This window comes from Argiope bruennichi, chromosome 6, assembly GCF_947563725.1.
Source record: "Argiope bruennichi chromosome 6, qqArgBrue1.1, whole genome shotgun sequence".
In the NCBI taxonomy this organism is placed as follows: Eukaryota; Metazoa; Arthropoda; class Arachnida; order Araneae; family Araneidae; genus Argiope; species Argiope bruennichi.
The window spans coordinates 130,629,602-130,651,647 of NC_079156.1; the positions used below are offsets into that span (position 1 = coordinate 130,629,602).

The window sequence follows — 22,046 nt, forward strand, 5'->3', positions numbered from 1 at the left end:
GTAATGATTCAAAATAATATATCAAAATTCATGATTTGTTAAATGCTTTATATTATAATTTACACCATATGAAACTTTAAAAAAATAAGGAATTAATACTTTATTTATATTTTATCCCCACTAGATAAATTATTGTATCTGAAACAGAAACATATGGATATTTTTAAACTTTTAAAAAATAAAAAAAAAGTTTTAAAGGCCAAACATTTTAAATACCATATTTTCCAAAAATATTCTTAAAAAAAGGCAAAACCAGCAGCCTTTAAAACAACACTAAAATGAGATGATTAAATTATAACTCGTGCAATTTCAATTAATTACCAAAAATTTCATTTTGTACAGTTTAAAATTAAAAAAAAATTAATACAAAATAAACAATGCTCTACCCCACATACAAATTAATTAATCATCAAAAGGCTACACATAAATAGGCGACAGATATATCATACTCTTTTATAAAAATAAAAGCAATTTTTATTTATATAATTTGTATTTATTAGCCCATTCCTAATTATATCAAAATTTCAACTGCTGGACTTTTACAAATTTGCATTTCAAATTAACATATTGAAGAATGCAATCTTTTATGCTAATATAAATGATAGCTTTTTCAGGCAGTTTCAGCTAATAAAATAAAAATGCTTGTTTGTTTTAACTACACAATACTAAATGCAAAAATACAAATGCTAAAATTCTAATTAATGGAGCTCTTTATCCACAGAGACTCAGAATAATTGGCTAATTTCTGAAATCTTAAATTAGTAGCATATCCATCTAAGATAAAGATTAATCACATTTCCTACAACACTATCAAGTCTAAGGTTTCCTTCAAATATAAGTAACATTTCTTTTAACAAATCTACATTTTTAAATCAAAAACAAAACAGTGAAGAACAGAAATAATTTTTAATAACAAAGTATAATTTTAAAACAACTAAAAAATAAGAATAATAATTTCTTTAAAAAATATCTATTTCAACAAAACAGAAAATATAAATGGAATGTCAAACAATTCATTTTTAATTTCATATATCTTGCAAGAAAATTAGAAAACTATGCAACAAAAATAATTAACAAGTAAAAATGGAATGCAAGTTATTTTAAGATTTCTAAATATTTTTTAGAAACAATATAATGCAACAATATATATCAAAGATAGACAAATAAACTTCGATTCCTATAATGAATTCATTATGAAAAATTCAATTTTTCTAGTTTAAAAATGAATAATTTATGTTTAAAAAGTATGTAAATGTTTATTAACTTCCATTAAAGGTATAACAAAAAAATGAATAAATAACTTTGGAATGTAATTACATCTAAAAAATCTAAATGAAATTTGTTATAAATTTTTAAGCAAAGATTTATTATGAATAGCAGAAAAAGAAATGCAGATGGGTTTAGATACAAAAACAATTATCATGAAAAAATCTATAAAAATTAAAGGGCTGCAAATTGAAACTTTTGTAAATATTGGCAATACTAGAAAAAATGCATCTGTATCAAAGCTATCAATAGTTTAAAAAAATTATTATTTTTTCAATGAAAATTGTTTTCCTATATTTTTAACTACTTTAATATTTTTGTTGTAACTGATTTTTCAAAAACAATTTTTAAAAAATGGAATTAAAAGTAATAATTATAAAACAGCTACAGAAATTCCTCATATTTCACTTAATTCAAATTATAAAGAAAGGTAGTTGAATCTTTAAAATACATTAAAATGCATGCATTAATAAGAAACTAACAAGAATTTATTTTCAATTTTATGGTCATCAAAAGAAAATAATCTGCTACAAAATAGAAGAAAAAATAATCACAATTTCATAGCAGAAAGCATTAACTGCAATTTAAGTAAACTGCTGACGAAAAATTGGAGATCTGGTAATAAATTAAAACCACAAATGATTTCCGGACATTTGGAAGACTTTTCTGTAAAAGGAAAGACCATTCTCTGGGAAACAAAAATTCATAAAATAAACAAAAAAAATTAAATCACAATGGCAAAATTAAAATGGCTCGCACATGACCAGCACATGCACGATTTAGGACAGAACATCTTGCATTCAACTATGGCACTCGGGACTCAAAATGAAAGATAAATTTAATTAAATTAATTAAGTTATAAAAAATGTAAAAGGTGTAAGAACAGAATGGCCATATTTTTATTTTTTACTCAAAAGTAAGATGTGTACAAATAAATCTAATCCCATCTTTAGAAGCGTGCGTTCGAGACAAATGTACAGTATCACAATAAATTCTCTCTAATAGCTCTTAAATACATATTTATATCTGATATAATATAGACTCACATAATAGGGAAAATAATAAATAATCAGCAACTGCCGTAGCCTCCAAGATATTGCTCTCTGGGACAGTAACATTCAGGATCCAAATACCCCAGAATGGCAATCCAGGAACTCAGAAAAACTCTGCATCTCTAAATGTCTCAACAACTGCTCATGAACTATAAATATCCTCAAAAAGTGATCTTTTTCAGTGATTCAGGAGCTTAAAACATTACACAGGCACGAAGTATACCAGGAGATTGAAACCACCTGCTGGCCATTCAGTTGTTTCCACATCCAAACTAATTCTAGTATGTAAAGGCACTAGACCTTGCGCAGGACATGATGCAAGTCGAGGCAGTCAGGCAGAACAATATCCTCCAGTTGAATGTTGGAAGGGTTGAAGGGGAAGCGGATGGGGAAAGCATACTTTGTGTCCATCAAAAGGGTGGAGGGGCCTGCAACAGTAATAGCAGAACCACCCTGTGCTATCTCATCCCGCTTCTGCAAACAAGCCTGCATCTTCCGAATGAAAGAGACAGGGACCCGTTCTTCGTATTCATCTGCAGGTGTGTACAGGTTCAAGATCTTCACAATCTGCACCAAAAGAAAATTGTGTATGTTAGATAATGAATGAATTAATTAAAAATTTGAATCAAGTTGTTCAGGGCAGCCATCTTTAGAGTATTGTTATATTAACGTTATGTTTTTTAAAGCAAACACTAGGACTATTTTGGGACAGAGCTAGTGCCCATAATTTTGCACCAAGGTCAGATGACGAGGACGACAACTGAACTGGCATCCCCCCCCTCTAAGCTTCTGTACCACACCAGCGAGAGGACATTTGACCCCGATGGATATAACTTGCATTGGACTGGCTTACACGATGGTTCTTCAGTGGAATCAGGTCTCGAACTTGAAACCCTCTGGTTCCGAAGTCGAGACCTTACCACCAGGCTACCACAGCCCCCTTTAGAGTTGGAAGATCAATAGAATGAATGATTACTACTAGTTTCATTTGTGAATGAATCAAGGCCACACAAAATAATTTCATTATTTACTCATTTGGTGGGGAATAATCAGTACAATTATTAACATTGAGAAATAGGTATGCTGATTAAAATGTCTATCAACATGGATTCTCTAAAACTGAAATAGGATGAAGTAGACAAAATAGTTAAAATTTAAATTAATGCAAAAAAAAAAAGAATAGCAAATAGAAAAACCTTGAGCACCCATCTTCTGTCTTTAGTTTTATTCAATTATATGTTATAAACTGACAAATTTTATCTTTTATTTTTTTAAAGTAATAAAAATTAATAATACCTCATTTAATTTTTTTTTTTTTTTTTTTTTTTCCTTTTCTCATCCTTATAACAAAACTTTCTTAATATGTTATGTCAAAGATTTTCATTTCAATAAGCAACAATGAAAAACAATTTTAAAGAATTTTCTAAATAAAAAACAGTTCCCGAACCTGAGATGTGGTGAGCTTATCACACATGTCACAGATATTCTGCACATCTTCATCGGTTTTCCGCGCCTGAAGCAACTGTGATGCTTGTACAATGGGTTGTAGTGTCTCGATAACCTCGGTATGCTGTATGCGAAGATCTCGACACCACTGTTCCAAGTGACTCAGGTTATACCTTAAGAAAAAATAATAATAAGATTTATTTCTCCTAAAAATGTATGTTAATAATGAAATTTTTGTATTCAGAAAACCATAATAGAACTCATATAAAAGATAAAAGCAAGTAATTAACACAGAATATAATTTAATTCTATTAGTTTACTTTTGGAAGATAAAAGAGAAAAGATTTCAGATTGGCCATCTTTTTGTTAACTTTTCTTCCAAGAACATCATCTTAAAGACATAAATTCTTTGAATTATTGTTGAATAAAAGATATAAAATTACTTATTCAAATTATAGATAGATTACAAATTACAAAATATTAAAATTCATAGTTAACATACTATTCATTGTCTGAAAAGATCTTTAAAAAAAAAAGATGGAAAGGTTTTTTAAAGTATCGTAAATTTTTTTTTTAGCATATAATGCCAATAAACATAGAAATATGTCAGTTGACAATATACTGAATAGACAAATGAATTTATTACTACTAAATTTCGCACATATACTTTAAAGGTTAAGAAGCTGCACTTTGGAAAATATAAATTCCTTTATTTTCTTTAAAAAAATTCTTTAAAAAAAACTAAATCAAATTTCTGCATTTTTGTCCATTTTTTCAAAGAATCATACAAGAATTATTTTTGCACAATATTCATGTATGAAGATTTATCCTTCTAATGATATTAGCTTAAATATTATAGAATATTTAACTGAACTTTTATATTTTATATATATATATATATATATATATATATATATATATATATAAATCTCGTGTCACGGTGTTTGTGTTCGTACTCCTCCGAAACGGCTCGACCGACTTATATGAAATTTTTTATGTGTATTTGGTAGGTATGAGAATAGGACGTCAAGTATATTTAATAACGCTAGGTAATTAGGGTGTCTCTATCCACGTTCAATGTACGCTGATGAGATTAACGCTTGCTTGAAATCATCACCACTGTGGCATAATGTTGAAAAAGTCCAGCCATCTACTGACACATTCTCGGACCAATTGTTAGATATCAGTGATGGAAAAGTTGCGGACTATAAAAATACTGGCTGCATAAAATTGTCCACTAATTTTTGCACTATCGTTGATTCGCAAAATGCTCTCATTGACCACATATTTCCCGATGTACGCACTCAATACATAAATCATGCGTGGCTGGCAGAACGAGCCATTTTTGAATAATTCCAAAAAATGTGGAATTCGACGATTTAAACTTCAAGATACAGTAGTTGTTGCTAGGTGACTTGGTATCATACAGTTTGCGATGCTAACGAAGTTGTAAATTATCCAAAAGAGTTTTTGAATTCACTGGATTTGAGAGGCATGTCACCACACCTTCTACGACTGAAAGTTGGATCTTCGGTTATTTTACTTCGGAATTTGAACCCACCACGGCTGTGCAAAGGCACTTGATTGGTCATTAAAAAAATTGATGAAAAACGTTATTATCGAAGCCAGCAGTTTGAATGGCAAATTCCAAACCGAAAATGTTTTGCTGCCACGAATTCCAATGATTCCCACAGACGTGCCAATTGAATTCAAACGCGTTCAATTTCCTATTAAATTGGCATTCGCGATGACAATTAATAAGTCGCAAGGCCAAACGATATCTGTTTGCAGCTTAAATTTGGGCACACCATGTTTCTCACCCAGACAATTGTACGTGGCATGTTCTTGCGAGGGCAAATCATCGAGCTTATTTGTGTTGGCTAAAGACGGACTGACAAAAAATATCGTAGACTCAATTGCTGTTCGAAGTGAATATTGATTTTCTTTATTTCATTTTTTACTTTAGGATAAAAAATACATTACTATTTGCACTTCACATTTAACTTTTAAGAGAACAAACAATGTATATGTTCGTTACGTTAATGAAATACATTGTATTGAGAAATAAATGGTTGGTGTTTTTTTTTTTTTTTTTTTTTTTTTTTTTTTATCGGCGATCATCGTCTACAGCGCTCCATTCCTCTTTCTATCATAGCTCCCATCCCCACACACTTACAATGCATTCGTTATTTTTTTAATTAACAACCAAAATATTCACTAGAAATAATTTATATGGCAGAAAAACGTTTGTCGGGTCAGCTAGTATATATATATATATATATTTCTTGAAAGCTGAAGGCAGGTTTGAAGACAGTGAAGAGATTTTCGATTTCTTGACATCATTTTATTTTATTTTGGAGAAGCATGCATTATGTAGAAGCAGGAGCACACAACACAAAACAATTCAAAGCGAAAAGAGAGAACGAAGGGAAGAGAATGAACATTTTATCTCTGATCATATGTAACATGAGATTTCCATTACTTGTCGATTCAATACACGTGTTGACTTTCAACAAGGGCAACGGAGGGATCATTTTCACTTGACACGTAGAACTGATGGCACATCATTTTTACAAAGCTTCAGTTAAATTAAACAGAGAAAGTGGAAAGGGATCAGGAAACAAAACAACATTTTAGAATGACCCTAACATGGGCCAAATTTGGCAAAAATTTAGGAAATTGATTTGGATTAAATTAGATTTTAAATTATCATTACATATATAAATTATTACAATCTGCAGGTCAAATAATTCAGAAAGAAAATCTTACTCTCCACAAGAAATAAAAAAGAAGAAAAATAAATATAAATAAAGGAGTGAAGATTAGAAAAAGGGAGAATATCTCATTGCTTACTTCAATACTATAAAGATGGAAATGTATGAATATATTTATTAATATTAATCTTTAAATTATATGCCAAGCTAATCTTTCAATATATTCGATTACAATACCACTAGTACAATAAAACAGCCGATGAAACATAAAAAAATAATATTGAAACAATTTTTTGCTCACATAAATGTTTTATATTATAAAGGCATAAATATGTCAATATCTTTTTAATTTCATTTAATTATATTTTAAATATATTACAATTTTTTTTAAATTTTAAAAACTATTCATTTTATAACTTTTTTTACTAGAAGTTAAACTGAATTTAAAATATAGTGATGGATAACTGCATTAATTTACAGCTCAGTCAACATCAGATTTAATTTAATTATCATCAAACTTTGAATTGTGAACTGATATACTCCTAAAGATATGTTCCTAATTCTAAGGCATCTAGATTTCATTTTTTAGCTTGGAATTAATTGTAAGTAAACATTTCTTTTTTAAGTTTTGCTTAGTTTATCATTGCCATTTGTTTGAATCTTTAATTTTATTAGATATGCTGCTCAAAAATATCAATTCATTATGTTCATAAATTCATTAGAAAATTATTTCACAGAGTGGACTTCATTTCAAATTATTAGCATAAAGTACAGTATTAATGACTTCTACAAATTTTTGAATTTAACAACTAAATAGATAGGTGAAACAGTTGGTCAGTAAAGGCAGACAGTTTTTCAAAAAAAATTACAAAGATATTTTGATTTAAAAAAAAAAATTATAGAATTTCAAGGAAATTTTATAAGATTTCAAAGAAAAAAAAAGGGGGGGGGGATTACTGTAAAAGTAAATTTACATAAGGAAAACTCTACAATACTGGTGATAATGAATGATTCAAATTCCTTTTAAAACAAGTTATTTCTTATAAAATAAGTCCATGCATTTATTTTAGTTGTCAAATAAGGAAGTTATTTAATTACAAACATGAAAAAATGCATACATAAAATAAAGTTAAGTTTAAAACAAGATAGATTCCTTTAATATTTGCTAGTAATTACTGCTTGTGAACTTTAGAAATAACATTTTATTTTCTTAAAAATAAATTACAAAAAGAATTCTGAGTTTGAAAATTGCTCAACTCAATTTCAATGTATGTATGCAATGATATCTCGTAACTTAAATCTTAATTTCCTTTTTTTTTTATATCTTAAATTAGTCCATATTACTTTATTCTAGCATTTTCTCTTATTTCTTGATACAAGTCACACTTTTCTTATTTAATTATTTCTAACATGCACCCTAAAAATTCAATGACTAATGCATTTTTCCTGCTCAGAGCGAAAGAAAAATTCTTAATGCCTACACACTCCTTTCAAAGATACCTAAAATTCCCTTTCCTAAATCAACACATATCAAAGAAATCCCCATCAGAATTTCTTAGTAAAATCACTAAAGGAAAAAGTTATGTTCTCTTTCTATTGCATTTTGATGAAAGCAAACATCATCTTCATGTACAAAACTTCAAATTCATCTTCATGTACAAATCTTGCCCTTCAGTAGAAAAATAAATTTACGTTCATTCAAAATTTGTATTCTTTTGGTTATGAAACTGCCAAAATTATGCTATATCATATTGCATATATAGGCAAAATTTAAATATACTGACCGTATCTGCATTCCCTTGGTCCAGTGACACATATCTTTGCGCAAAAGTAAATTGTTAAGAGCACCGGCACAAATGAAGTAGAAGAGCTAAAAAATAGCAATGAGAAAGAGATACAAAACAGTATAGTACATTCAGCAAACTTAACTATTGTCTTTAAACTTGATAAAAAAAATTCAGAAAATAAACATTTCAAACTTAGATTTCAACTTTTTTTTAAATTGCGATACACATTAATACTGATGAGAGTGAATTTCATCAATATTAATAAACATTTAATTTACATTGGATAAATTTTAGTTGGGTAAAAGCCAAAATTAGTTATGTCCCTATTTTGTTTACAAGATAATGCTATTTCTTTAAAAACAATTTTTATTTATAAAAAAATTAACTATTCAAATTAATCATAATATCAGTTTTATTCTTTAATACTTGAGTGCATAAATCAGAAGAAAATTTATACAATAGTTTGCATTTCTATAAAATATGAAGATGTGTGAATTTTTTCTTTGATAAATATTGAATGTCTAGATATGTCTTTGCTTAAAGGGCTGATTTATACAAGCAAATGTTAGAATCTTGCAAATAATTATCAAAATTATATCATAGCCAAAAAACAATTATAAAGTAAAATATTTATATGAATTATTATATATAATTTATTTCTCCACAATCAAAAAGAATATTTGTGAATTTCACATTTTACAACTTTAATCATAGTAATACTGTTTTCACCCCATGCTATGAAAGAATATTAGAATGATCTAAAATAGTTACTTTTAATTTTAGCAGTTATGCTCATTAATTATACTTTCTTTGCAGATATTGGCCTTTTTTAAAAACCAGAACATGTTACAATTTCAACAGTCTTCTAACCTTTTAAGCATACATTTGTATCTCACAATGAATAATAATCTAATGCCAGCAGCCCATTGAATATTTATTATTTCATTTCAATAAAAAATTTAAATGCCAAAGAGACTTTTTCATATAGTAATTATTCCAACAAACTAGATAGAATAAAGAAGCAGATTAAAGAGAAGCGATAAAATTAATGCACACATATTTTGAAAAATAGCCTTATCGAATTGTAGATTTAATTTGACATTTATTATTTCACATAGAAAGGAGAAAAAATTAACACAAACCTGTTTATAAACTTGAGTGATGATTTCTGGATCTACACCATGAATGCTTAGCACCTTGAAAAATGCTCCTAACTGGAAAATGCAAAATTCATACAATTAAAAATCCTTAACAAAATATAAACAAACTATGAACAATTCTAAAATTTCAAGGTATATGAAATTGAAAAAAGTATAAATTTCCAACTTGCATAAATGTATAGCTGGAAACAGAAAATACAAAAATTTACAATTTTATTTATAAGGTTTGAATTTAAAAATAATAAATTAAAGTATTTTTAATTTCTTGACATGTTTCCTTCAAATAGAAAGCAATAAAAAAAATTTAAAAATCTGCAAAATAACATGTCTTTATTATTTAACTTTTTAAATCTTGAATTCAAGAAAACGCTAGAATGTTGATAAGTGCTTACTAATGAAGGCAAAAATTCTGTTGATCAGAGAACAATGTAGTACTAATAAAGATTTCATATAAATAAAAACCATGAATTTTTGTCTCCCTTTGACATATCAAGTCATCTTTTAATTTTAAAAAAAAATGAAAATAAGCACTTTTGTTATTTAAATCGAGACTAATACAGTTTCAGTTCCCAGAAATATTTCAACTAAAAGTAATGGCAAAAGGAAAAAAAAAAGGGGGGGAGGGGGAGAGGAATGCAGAGGGAAAAAAATTTGAAAATTTATATTTGAATCAACTTGCCTCTCTTAAAAGGCCATCAAGAGCAGCTTGCGGGTCAATGGGGGCATCCACTTCACGAGCAACGCTGGAAGAACGACCTCGCATTCCTGAGGGTTTGTTGCCAGAAATTCCTGGAATGGCTTCATGCTCCAGAATTGCAGGCACTAGAAAAATATTAAAGACAGTCAAATGAGAGTTCAAAGTATTTAAAAATAGGAAAACTTCAAATTTCGATAAAAATGTATTCTTATAATTTAACAAAATAATACTCCAAAAAGCTGATTTTGAAAATGAATAAATACTCAAACATAAAATAGTTATGATTACTTCAGAAATAAGTAGGAATGAACAATTTTTTTGGAAGTTCATATATTTTTTAACATTTTTATATTATTACTTTTTTAGCCCAATGTTTTGCTTTCTTAACACAGTTTGTTGAATGTTTTGTTGATTTTAAACAGCAGGAATTTTTATTGAATAATCCTTTGATATATTAAATAAATCATGAAATAAATTAAGTATATAACTTCAAAGTTAAATTATTCTTCTTTAAATCCTTGTAGTTTTTATGGTAAAATAATTTGCTGTTTGAAATTAAACTTCAGGTTTTATATGAAATGACAGCAAATTAGAAATGCTGAGCAGAAAGAATAAGGCTTCTAAAATAATACGAGTTATATTATTATCCAAATTTGAAGTTTAAAAATACTTTGCTGAGGAAGTTATTAAGACCAAATTACATACAAAAAATTCAATTGAAATTTTATATAAGTAATTTAAGCAATCAATTTGATCCCCCAAAGATAGACAGCATATAATAAGTGCTATTGAAAATCCATAAGTTAAAATATTAAAGTATTAATAGTAAGTGATGTTATTCAAAAAGAGTAAATTTTCTATATATTATGTGGCAATATATAGATACAGGTTGTAAAGGATGAAATTTAAAACTATGAAAGCTTAGCTTATCCATTTAGTTAAAACTATGTAAATTTGTTTGTCTTAAGTGAATCGTATTTGTAGTTAAAAAATTTTAATCTTTAAGCAAAAAAAAAAAAAAAAAAAAAAAAAAATCTTATTTAAATATGAATTAATATTTACAATTAAATGATCAATTTTAAATACTTTCGATAAAGGGTTTAAAAAAAGATTTGAAGTTACAACATCATACAAAAATAATTAAAACATTACATAAAAAGCTACTTATGCTGTTTCAAGTATTCACAAATTATTACTTATGCTTGTGTTAAATGCATAGTAAGTATTAAATAATTTCTTGAAAGATAGAAAAATATAAGGCTGCTCACAATCTATTATTATTTCTATTTTATCTTTTAATTAATTTTCTGTTGATTATTTGTTTTTTGATAGAACACTAAACCATCCCGTAAATAACAAAATATTATCATATAAAATGTATAAAAATACACATATAGGACTGCATATTATTAAATTTAAAATGCAATAATTTTAGGCACACTATGACTATTTTTTTTCTTTACCTATATAAGGTTGAACTTTCTCTTCTAAGAGTTTAATGATGGCTTGATATATCCAGACTGCTACATCACTCAGCAATTGACGGTACTCGGATAAATCAAAATTACGCAGACATTGCTCATTCTGCTTGGGAGTATTTTCGGCTTGGAAAACCTATAGAAAGGTAAAATAAATTATTACTATTAGAAATACTTTCATTATAAATGAATATTGACTGAATCATTACTTTAGCACTTATAATGATTAAATAAAAGCACAGTTAAGATTTTGACATAAATTTTGATTATTCTTCTAAATATAGTTAAGACTTATTTCTCAAACTACTTAATCAAATATCAAATTAAGGTTATCTAATAGATTTTTAAAACTTTCAAATTAGACAGTTTTTGGCAATAATTAAATTTTTAATTCGTCATATAGACTATCAAATATATATCAGAATCTCTCTCTCTTTTATATTTAAATTCATTTAGCAAGTAAATCTTTCTTTAAAAAAAATCAAGGGATTAATTTTAAATATCTTCAACAAATTTTATTTCAAAAAAGCTGAATAATAAACATCTTTACTGATTTCAGCTTAAGAGAAAAGTTTGTTAAATAAGGAACACTTAATATTTTGCAATTGCAAATTAAGCAAAAAAGCATTCAAAGTGTGTGTGTGTGTGTGTGTGTGTGTGTGTGTGTAGGGGGGGGGATAATATGCAATAGTTTCTAAAATGCAGCTCTGGGTGTTAGTCAAGTAATCAATAATAGTCATACTAACATTTAAAAATTCTGCAATTTCAAAATTGATACATTTTAAAATTTATATCATTAAAAGTTTAATGAAGTTTATAAAGAAATAAGTTGATATTTTACCTTGTCACCACTATACTGCTTGAGGTTGTGCAACAATCTACAAGTGTTGGCCAGCCACAAGATTGTATAATCCAGCTCATCATGTCGCTTCTAAAATACAAAAATAATATAATAATTACTCAAAAATAAATTAAATGATGCCGCTTCATAAATTTTCATGTACTTATACAAATTTACAACTTAAGAACTGAATAATATATGCAGGGAAAAAAAAAATGTCCTCCCTTTTTCAAGACTACATACAGAAGCAAGTTCAATATAACATGCACATATTCATTCTATACCTTGTGGACTTCTATTTAGTACACGTAAACTCTAGACAACAATAATTATTATGCAACATGAGATAAGCAACTTAAAAAAGAATTAATATGTAGATTTCTATTGCATTCTTGAGGATGGCCCTTCAATATATTTAAAAATATTTTCTTCCTCATATAATGGTAAATCTTGAAATGATGCAAACTATTCAGGATACAAATGCAAAATTGTCATTTAAATATAATGAAAAAGAAGAGCTAAAATCATTAAAAACATCAATTGAAAACTGGAAAACTGACTAAATAAATATAGCTTAAATTTTATGAAACCAAGCAACAAACTCTTCAAAAATAAATCTGAAGCTTATCCTAATTATGTATCTGGACATGGGCAAATAATTTATTACTATTCCTTCTGTAATGATTCACAAATTTTAAAACATTATGATTTGAAAGTGAGGAAATAAATTGCATATTCTCAACAATCCAAAAGCAATACGATGGAAAAGCAGACAAAGATTTGTAATGTTCTAATTTGTTTGTATACAGAATTAAACACTAAAAATATAATTTTTTAAAAATTAATATAAAACACAATCATTTTTTGTTCTTAAATTATCATTTTATTTAAAGCCGTTTAAATAATCACACCAAATTAACAGCAGATCTTAAAATTTAGTATATCATTTTAAAAATTTATATCCTGTTAATCTAATCTAGCAAAATAAATAAATAATATAATATTTATATGCAACAAACCTTTATGACTCGTTTGATTCCTTGTATTGTGTTGTTGAGGAGGTTTCGCACTTTTTCATCATCATTAATATAATCTGTGTGTCGTATGCACATGAAAAGAATATAAGCAGGTAATCCTGGAAGCAAGTTAACAGCCACTTTGGGCTTCAGATCTGTAAATAAATAATTTCAAAAAAAATATTTTATAACATAATATTTTAAATGAAATATAATAAGATTTCTGGGCAACATACATAAATATATAACAGAAACTAAAAGTACAGGTATTCTCTTTTCCTCATGCAGAGTAGATATTGTACCGATAGATTATTTTCATTATCAAGGATTAGGCCTTGCGTATACACTATACCACTAAGCTATTAAGATTTCATTCTTCTTTAATACTAATCTATAAGGTTTTTCTAATAATTATGCAGATTGTATTATTCCCTTGCTGTATTTTAAAACAACAATTGTTATAAAGAGATATATTGCCACAGATCCCAGATCGAACAATTTGAAAAGAATGGAAAGGGTTATCCTGTTACTATTGTAATTCTATTTGATAAGGAGATCTCATGTTACTTAACCACAATAAAAATTATGCTACAAATGAAACAAAAAATGTAATAATATTTCATATGTATAATATAACCTTTTAAAATATATTAGCTAACAAATAACCAAACAAAAGTCTCAAGTTTGAAATAAATTTGATGTTGAATTATTTCCTGATCAGTCACTTACTACTGAGGAAGAAATCATAAATCCATGCCTTTGAAAAACTCTAATCGTAAAATCTTATAATTTTTAAGAATGAGATTACTGTATAAATGAAATGTGCCTAATGTAGATACTTTTCCTCAGTATATGCAATTTCATTCCATTTTTCATTCCCTTTTATTTATTTTAATCAATACTTGTTATGTTAATCTTTTAACTCTTTATAAAAAAATGCATAACAATTTAATGATAAGATTGCAACTTAGCCTTCAAATAAATTGTGAATATATATTGACAGAAAATTGTGCTATTTAAAGGTTTTGAATTGCATGACCAATTAGCTATATTTCTCATATTTAAATACAATCACATTTAATTCTTTTGAACAGTTCAAAAGAATCTATTCTTGCATATCACGTTTTTCAAATATAAATCCATAAAATTATTAGAAACGTTAATCTTTATTTCAGTTTTGCAGCAAGAGAAATCAAGAATTATATGAAGAAAAAAAGAAGAAAAATTATTACATATAAAAATTTAAAGAAATTAATTATTCAGTTTATTTAACCCATTATTAGATACTTATTTTGATTTAAAATCATAGCAAAATTAAAAGGCAAGGGTTAACATAATATTTAATTGTTGACATCTTGTTAAACTTACTTATTCATAATTTATTTTTAGAGGCAAATTTTAGCATTTCACTATTATATAAAAGTATTTGCTCTCAGACTGCACCTTTCGAAATAAAATAAAATAAAAATAGCATTTTAATTATTTAATACAAAGGGTATTTTACAATTAGATTTCTTTTCATATAAAAAAAAATTCAAAGTTATAATTAAGGATTTTTCAGTATTTGAATTCTAATACCTTGACATTATTTAATATAATAAATCTTAAACTAACCATAAATAAGGTTCTTGATAATGATATTTTCATCCTCTTTCTTATATTCAAACATGCCCAAGTAAGAGACCTCCTTGTGCTTCACCAATGGCATATCATTTGGCTTCTCCTTAGGTTCAAGTTCTAAGGTGACATCGCCTAGAAAAAAAAATGAATTAAAAAAATATAAATATAATATTTATAAACTAGATTTAATTTGTAAATTACACAATGCAAAATATGCTGTATAAAAAATCATTCAAAACACTTTATACAGCAGATTGCTGGATATAGATCTGTCTATTTGGCAAAAAGTTATTTTTTATGAGTACTCCAAAAAGGAAAGATTTTTTTTTCAAACAATTAGAATTTTTTATTAAAAATTAATCGTACTTTTCATGTTTTCTTCATTTATTTTTGAGCATCTATCATAAAGCATTAAATTTTTTAAAAAAATTAGCTCTTTAGTGAAATTAATTTTATCAATTTACAATCTTATTTCAGATTTTAATAAAATTTGGATATATTTAAAAAATCTGTAAATTCTAATAAAATTTAAAAAATATTTTAAATACTTTTAAAATGATATACAATATTCTTAAATGAGGTTGGTAAATAGAGTTAAGGTAAGGTTGCAAACATATATTATCATAAAATGATAATACTTATTTTTGTACATATGAACATTGCTATAATTACATGTAAATTTTCAAAAAGTAATTTAGACGGATGAATCATGCCTACAATATCATAATATGATGTTTTAAACTAGGTATCTGAATTTCCTATATTTTTTTATTTCAATTATTCAAATTTTTTTTACTATGAAACAATTTAATTTTTACAAAGTTTTAATGTTATCTAAACAATAAATTTACAACTCGTTAAAAAGACATTCGAGTTAAATGTCAAAAAGATAAAGAGTATGTAAAAAAAGTACTTCAATAATATTTTTTTCAAAAAAATAAAAAAAAAGTCAAAATTTTATTATTTAAAAAAAAAGTCATCATTTATTTATAAAAAAATTAAATGATATAAACATATTTATAAAAAATATAGTTTAAAAATAAAAAAGTATTTAAAAATTAAATCTTAGAAATTGTTAAAGATTAGAAAATTTTCATAACTTAATGCAGGTTGTGGTGAAGTTTCAAAGAAGAAAAGTATAACAGAAATATTCAATAGTATTCAAGGAGAATTACTTTACCTTGAAGACCAAGAATGACAGAGGATCGCTTGGAGGTCACACCTGGATGCCCAGAAAAGGAGAAAAGACCACATGCACATTAACAAAGACCACCACCAAACAGAGATTAGTGCAAGAAGAAACAAAGAAGTAGTAACAACTATACACAAGACATTAGTGGCAACAATTAGTGTAACCGAAAGCAACAAATATGACTTAAAGTAATACCCAGTATGTTTTAAATTTGTTAAATATTTTGAAGTATGTACATACACACACATTTAAACAAAAACAATTATTTTTCAAAAAGGCAGAATAATTCATTGTGCACATTAAGATTTTTTTTTCATTTCCTCCCCCCCACCCCCTTTTCATAGTATTTGGTCTCAATTTTAATTAATGTTACAAGTAATTTCAATACTATACTGCAGTAATCTTCAAAACTACAATATTTTCTTTTAATATTTTAACTTCTTTCTTCCTTTTATAGAGTAAAATTATACTTCAGCGATCATGCATTTTTGGTAAGATATTAGAAACAAAGAACCTGAATAAGAATTTTGTCGCATTTTTAGTTGAATAACAAGAAAAGGAAATTACTCAGGATTTTAGTTCTTATCTTTCAAGCCTTAAGAATTTAACCTCTCAAGCAATTAAAAATTCCTTTAATACTATCAGTAAAATCGTAAGAATTTCAGCTATTTAAATTTTTATTCAGAAAATTTTTAAATTTTCCATTTGATGAAAAAAAAATTCAGAAAAATGAAATGCTAAAGATGCCGGTAATGACAGATCAAGATATTTATCCCTGAGTATTATAGTTTTCCCACAAAGTTTCTAAAAATATTATTCATGATGTGCTTTCAAATATGTAGCAAATCTTATATAAACCTAAACAAAGAGCAAAATAATTAATGCCAATCAAACTAATTTATTAACTTACACAAAAATATTCAATACAAAATGCATTTTAAATTTTAAAATAAAGTTTTCTGTTCTATATGGAAGACATCTCCTCTTTAATTAAGATGCTGTAATCAAAAAATTAGATGAATTAGAAGGATTTAATTTAATATTCCTTTTTTATTTTGTTTCATTTTAAAATGTTCATTTTTTCAAAATCTAGAAATTCAAGGTCAATTTCCTTACACCACAAAATTTAAGAAATCCATTCAGACATGAAAAATTTATCGGACTATAAAAAAAATTCAAGGCTTCCATACGACAATAGCATCAGCAACCCCTTTCTGTATTTATGGGGAGGAAAACTTTTTATAGAATAAAATTCCTTCTCTAATAAATAATTAAGAGTTTTATAAAAAGTAAAAATAGCAAAAACTGGTTACACCATTTTTAATTTTAAAAGAATTAAAGATATCTGCTTTAAGAATTTACCTGTATCTTTAACTTTCTTTGCATACAGCTTCAACTGTTTTTTGTATTTCTTGATCTGATCCGAAAGTACATCTATTTTCTCCCTCAAATCCTTATGCACAAAAATGAATGAATGAAGCATTAAAGTAATTATAATGTATATATTTTTCAATACAAAACTATGCATATAAATAAATATAAATACAAAAAGTACGATAAATATAAATATAAAATGAAAGATAGCTTATAGAATAAGTTGAAGGAAATTGGAGAATTTTCATATTAATTACTTATAAACAATAAATTATTAATGATTTATATGAAATAAAAGTTTTAATAAAAAAATTAAGATTAAATGTTTTCTACAATATTAAATTGTAAAATGCTTTTTTTTTTATCCACAAGCATTTAATAGGAGTTCTTCAAACAAACTACTCTTCAGCAAAAGCAATATGTTCAACAATAAAATTATTTCTTTACAGCAGAGATTCTTAAACTCCTATTTGGGAGCCTGAATTACCTGACAAATTTTTTAAACAGTACAATATACGATGATAAATTTTTTTTATGGCTTTCTTAGTTGGAGAATAAAATAAGGAAAAATAAAGATTTTTTAAAATAATAAACAAAACAAAAATTAAATGCTTTTGATTCTAAAGTATTAAACATTTGTCATAAAATAAACTACTATTTTAACCATTCTTTTTATTGATACTGATAAATGGCAGAAAATTTGCCATTGAATATTTTTGAAATTTTCCTACAAGCCATCTGAATCCATAATTTAAGAACCCTAATTTATAATTATATTTTTTAATTTAAATATCATGAAAGTTCAAAAATATTACAGTTAGATATAGCTAATTTAATCAATTTAAAAAAAATACAAAAACAATATAATAAATGTTTTAAAATACATTTATTAATAGAATGCTCACATACACACAACTGTGGTTAAGCAGTTCAAGTTACTTTATAAATATGAAAACATCACCAGCAATTGTCAACATGCTCAATTTCAACATTCAGTCTGACACCATTTGTTGTTATGTTTAAAATAGAAGCAATTCTCCTTCTCAATCTAAACTTTAAAATTTTACTGATATACTTTAATTACATATTTTAATTACAATTCCATAGATTATTCAAAATAAATACTTCTTGATTCAATTATTTAAAATTTCCTTAATTTTTTATTATTTTTTTTCATTGAATATAAAATGTTCTGATGCCCAAGAAAAATTATTAAGAAACAAAATTAGTTCTGTAAAGAAAAAGTTTATTTGAATACTAGAAATTAAACTAGTGGTATTCTAATCACAAAACTGAAATTAATTGGAAGTTCATAGAAACCCATTACTACATAATTATGATGTTTCAAAATATTAATATTCTAGACAGTATTGATAATAATAAAGCATGAATTTGAAGTATATAACAATTATTCGTTTCCCATATAAAAAATAATACTAATTCTTATTGAATAATTCTGACTTCAATTTAAATAAAAAATTACTTAAAATTAAAAGGTATAAAAAGCTATTTTCATTTCAAAATATAATAGATTTACTAATGACGATTGTGTAAGGCATGTTCTGAAACTTTTTCAATTTTCAGTATTCTATTAATATGATTTTTCAATATTTGAAATATTCTGTTTACTACAAAATGGGAATACATTTTGATAATTTAAAAGCAAATTTGAATTAATGTGAGTTAATAGCATGATGGCAACTTCTGCATCCTAGTATAAAATGTAAGGAGAATTAGAAAAGGTTTGTGTAATGTACATGAGCTAATTAACATAGAACTTCCAGTAAAATAAAAGCATATATTTTTGTAATTGGATAAAAAGTCTTACCACATTTTCGCCAGTCAAACGATTGATTTCATGTTGTAAAATGGCTTCAGTCTGGGCTTGAGGCGTCTTTTTCAAATTCTGCAATGAGAGGGGGAAAAAATCATTAAATGCGAAAATTGAATTTCTCTTTTGCATATACATGATAAATTATATATGCCATATAAAAAAATATGAATTTTTAGAGTCAAATTCTTCATCAAAATTATCATTTCCCTTTACATCAAGTGATATATAAGGCAAAAACAACTGCATACCATCTAATGGATTCTAAGGTTGCTCCAAACACATCCCCAACTTGGCCATCCAAAAGAATTTTTTTGGATGGTTGAGAAAGAACTTATATTAATAATATTGAAAAACTGATTTTTCAATTTTATTTATATAGGTTTGATATGATTATTTTTAACAAAACACATATAATTAAAAAAATTAATCAAAAAGAATTGTTGGTTCACAGCTAATGTAAAAGCTAATTTAAAACATAGGTATAATATAATAATTTGGTCACTAAATCTTAGTGTTTCAAGATTACTTGCATTTGATCAAATATAGATTTTTTCTTTTTTTTTTTTATGAAATACAAAAAAATTGTATTATATGAGAGAGATTTTAGATTAATCTATTTTGAAAACTGACCTGGCTTAAAAGTTTTTGTTGGCGTTCATTATCTTCCTGAAGTTTCTGCAATTCATGTCTTAGCTCTTTCTCCATCTTCTCAGCATTGCTCTTTTCAGCTTGAATTTCAGCTTCAAGTTGCCTTTTATTTAAAGATTAAAAAATAAATATATAGGCATTTACTGATAAATTACATTTTTATAAGAGGTAAATATAATTATTTTAAGATAAAGAGAAAAATTTGTATGTAATTATAACATTATTACAGACAAGGAAACAAAAAAAAAGTTGGTTTCGCTGTTGAATACATTTTTTATTATAATGTAGAGAAATATTAATTCAAAACATGGGAATTGGTTCCCACTCATGACCATATTTAATGAATTTAGTAAGTACCTCTAAATTGATTCTCTGTGCAATATATAATATGTGTGTGTGAAAGAATAATATAAAGAAAAGGGAAACAGATAACAAAAATGTTACAGAAGGGAGCATTTACAATCCATATTTAATGATCAGATATGTCTCTAATAATTTTCCATACTAAACATTGTCATTTTTTTAAAGATTTTCATCATTAATTATACAGGAATAAAATACAAGAATTAGAATAATGCATAATTTTTCATAATTGTACACAATAAACAAAGTATAAAAACACAATGAACTGACAAAATTGAATGAATTAGAATATTAATTATCAAAAGAAATTATAATTTAATATCTGGGGAAAAAATTTCTCTATACACATTTCGAAAAGAAAATCCTTTTCTTTAACCTCACTTTTAATATCTAAGCAGCTTAAGATTTTCCTCAGCATACTCTTGTAACAATGAAATAATTACTTATAAGTTCTTAAAATGATTTAAATACAAAAGCATGAAAAAACAAGAACAATTTAACAAGATTTGCGAATGGCTTAAAATTTTTAATATCTCAATGTTTAAGTTGAACTGGTTAGAAATATATTGATAAAATTTAGATAAAAAAAATTTCTAAAAAAAATAAATATAATGATAAAATTTTGATAATGATAATTTTTTTTCCCCATACAAACACAAGCAAATATTTTGTTTTTATTTATGTTGATAAATGTCTAAAGATTTGATTAAGATAATGTTATTACCTGATCAGAACTTTTTGTGTTTCAAAGGCCATAAGTAGTTCCCCATCCTCATTGATGAGTTCCGTTCGATTAGCCAGCTGTGGTGGAAGGTTACGATCTGCCAAAATGGTACGCAACTGAATGCATTCTTCCCGGCGTCGTTCAAGCTCTTCTTGCATTGCTTCAAATTGATCTGATCATAAAATGGAATGATTTTAAATTGGATAAATGAAATCACAACTTTAAAAGTCATTAATTTTGCATGCATATTTAAATGCGGAAAATGTTTTTAAACAAAATTCTATTTCGTATTTCCAGTGGCAATTAGAAAACATATTTAATGATTATTTAAATATAAAGTTCTTCCAAGAAGGATGATCTTTAATTGTTATTTATATGCATTGCTATAAAAATATAATGCAGATCATTCATAATAGAATAACCAACAAAACTTAATAAATGAGTTATTTATACATTGCCAGATTCAAGGAGGTTGATTTGCTTTGAGTATAAGAAAGTAATATTAAAAACAAAGATTTAATTTATTAATTATTTTCCTAGATTTCTTATTTATCTACTTAATTTAATGATAAAGTATATTACTCACATATAGCATAGTTAAAAAGTTCTGTGTCATTATAAATATACATTTTTGGAAATCTCAGAGTAAGGGAAATTTATAAACATAAAAATCTATTGTAAATAAATTTGCAGTATTGGATCATTCCCTATAATCTAGATTCATATAATTTGAGCTTTTTACTCCGTTATATGGGAGTCTAATGTGACACTAATTAGATGCGAGTATTTAAAGATAATTACTATGAAATTTAGAAATAATTTTGAAAAGTATCT

At 26.0% G+C, this 22,046-nt stretch overlaps 1 protein-coding gene across 6 annotated transcripts in view; it reads right to left on the minus strand.

Moving 5' to 3' along the window:
- Positions 1 to 1,286: 1,286 nt before the first annotated feature.
- The window catches only part of LOC129971579 (unconventional myosin-Va-like), a 54,929-nt gene continuing 34,169 nt past the window's right edge, over positions 1,287 to 22,046 (minus strand). For 3 of the 6 annotated variants that reach the window (XM_056085472.1, XM_056085473.1, XM_056085474.1), the window contains 14 exons: positions 21,213 to 21,384; positions 20,108 to 20,228; positions 19,472 to 19,549; positions 17,632 to 17,722; positions 16,258 to 16,299; positions 15,072 to 15,209; positions 13,461 to 13,612; positions 12,442 to 12,531; positions 11,586 to 11,736; positions 10,105 to 10,247; positions 9,408 to 9,479; positions 8,263 to 8,348; positions 3,766 to 3,937; positions 1,287 to 2,885 (listed from right to left, as the gene is read on the minus strand). In XM_056085472.1, the coding sequence (XP_055941447.1) occupies positions 2,613 to 2,885; positions 3,766 to 3,937; positions 8,263 to 8,348; positions 9,408 to 9,479; positions 10,105 to 10,247; positions 11,586 to 11,736; positions 12,442 to 12,531; positions 13,461 to 13,612; positions 15,072 to 15,209; positions 16,258 to 16,299; positions 17,632 to 17,722; positions 19,472 to 19,549; positions 20,108 to 20,228; positions 21,213 to 21,384 (1,781 nt within the window). In that variant the 3' untranslated portion in view covers positions 1,287 to 2,612. The remainder of the gene's footprint in view (positions 2,886 to 3,765; positions 3,938 to 8,262; positions 8,349 to 9,407; positions 9,480 to 10,104; positions 10,248 to 11,585; positions 11,737 to 12,441; positions 12,532 to 13,460; positions 13,613 to 15,071; positions 15,210 to 16,257; positions 16,300 to 17,631; positions 17,723 to 19,471; positions 19,550 to 20,107; positions 20,229 to 21,212; positions 21,385 to 22,046) is intronic. The other 3 variants (XM_056085476.1, XM_056085477.1, XM_056085478.1) reach the window with 3 other exon arrangements.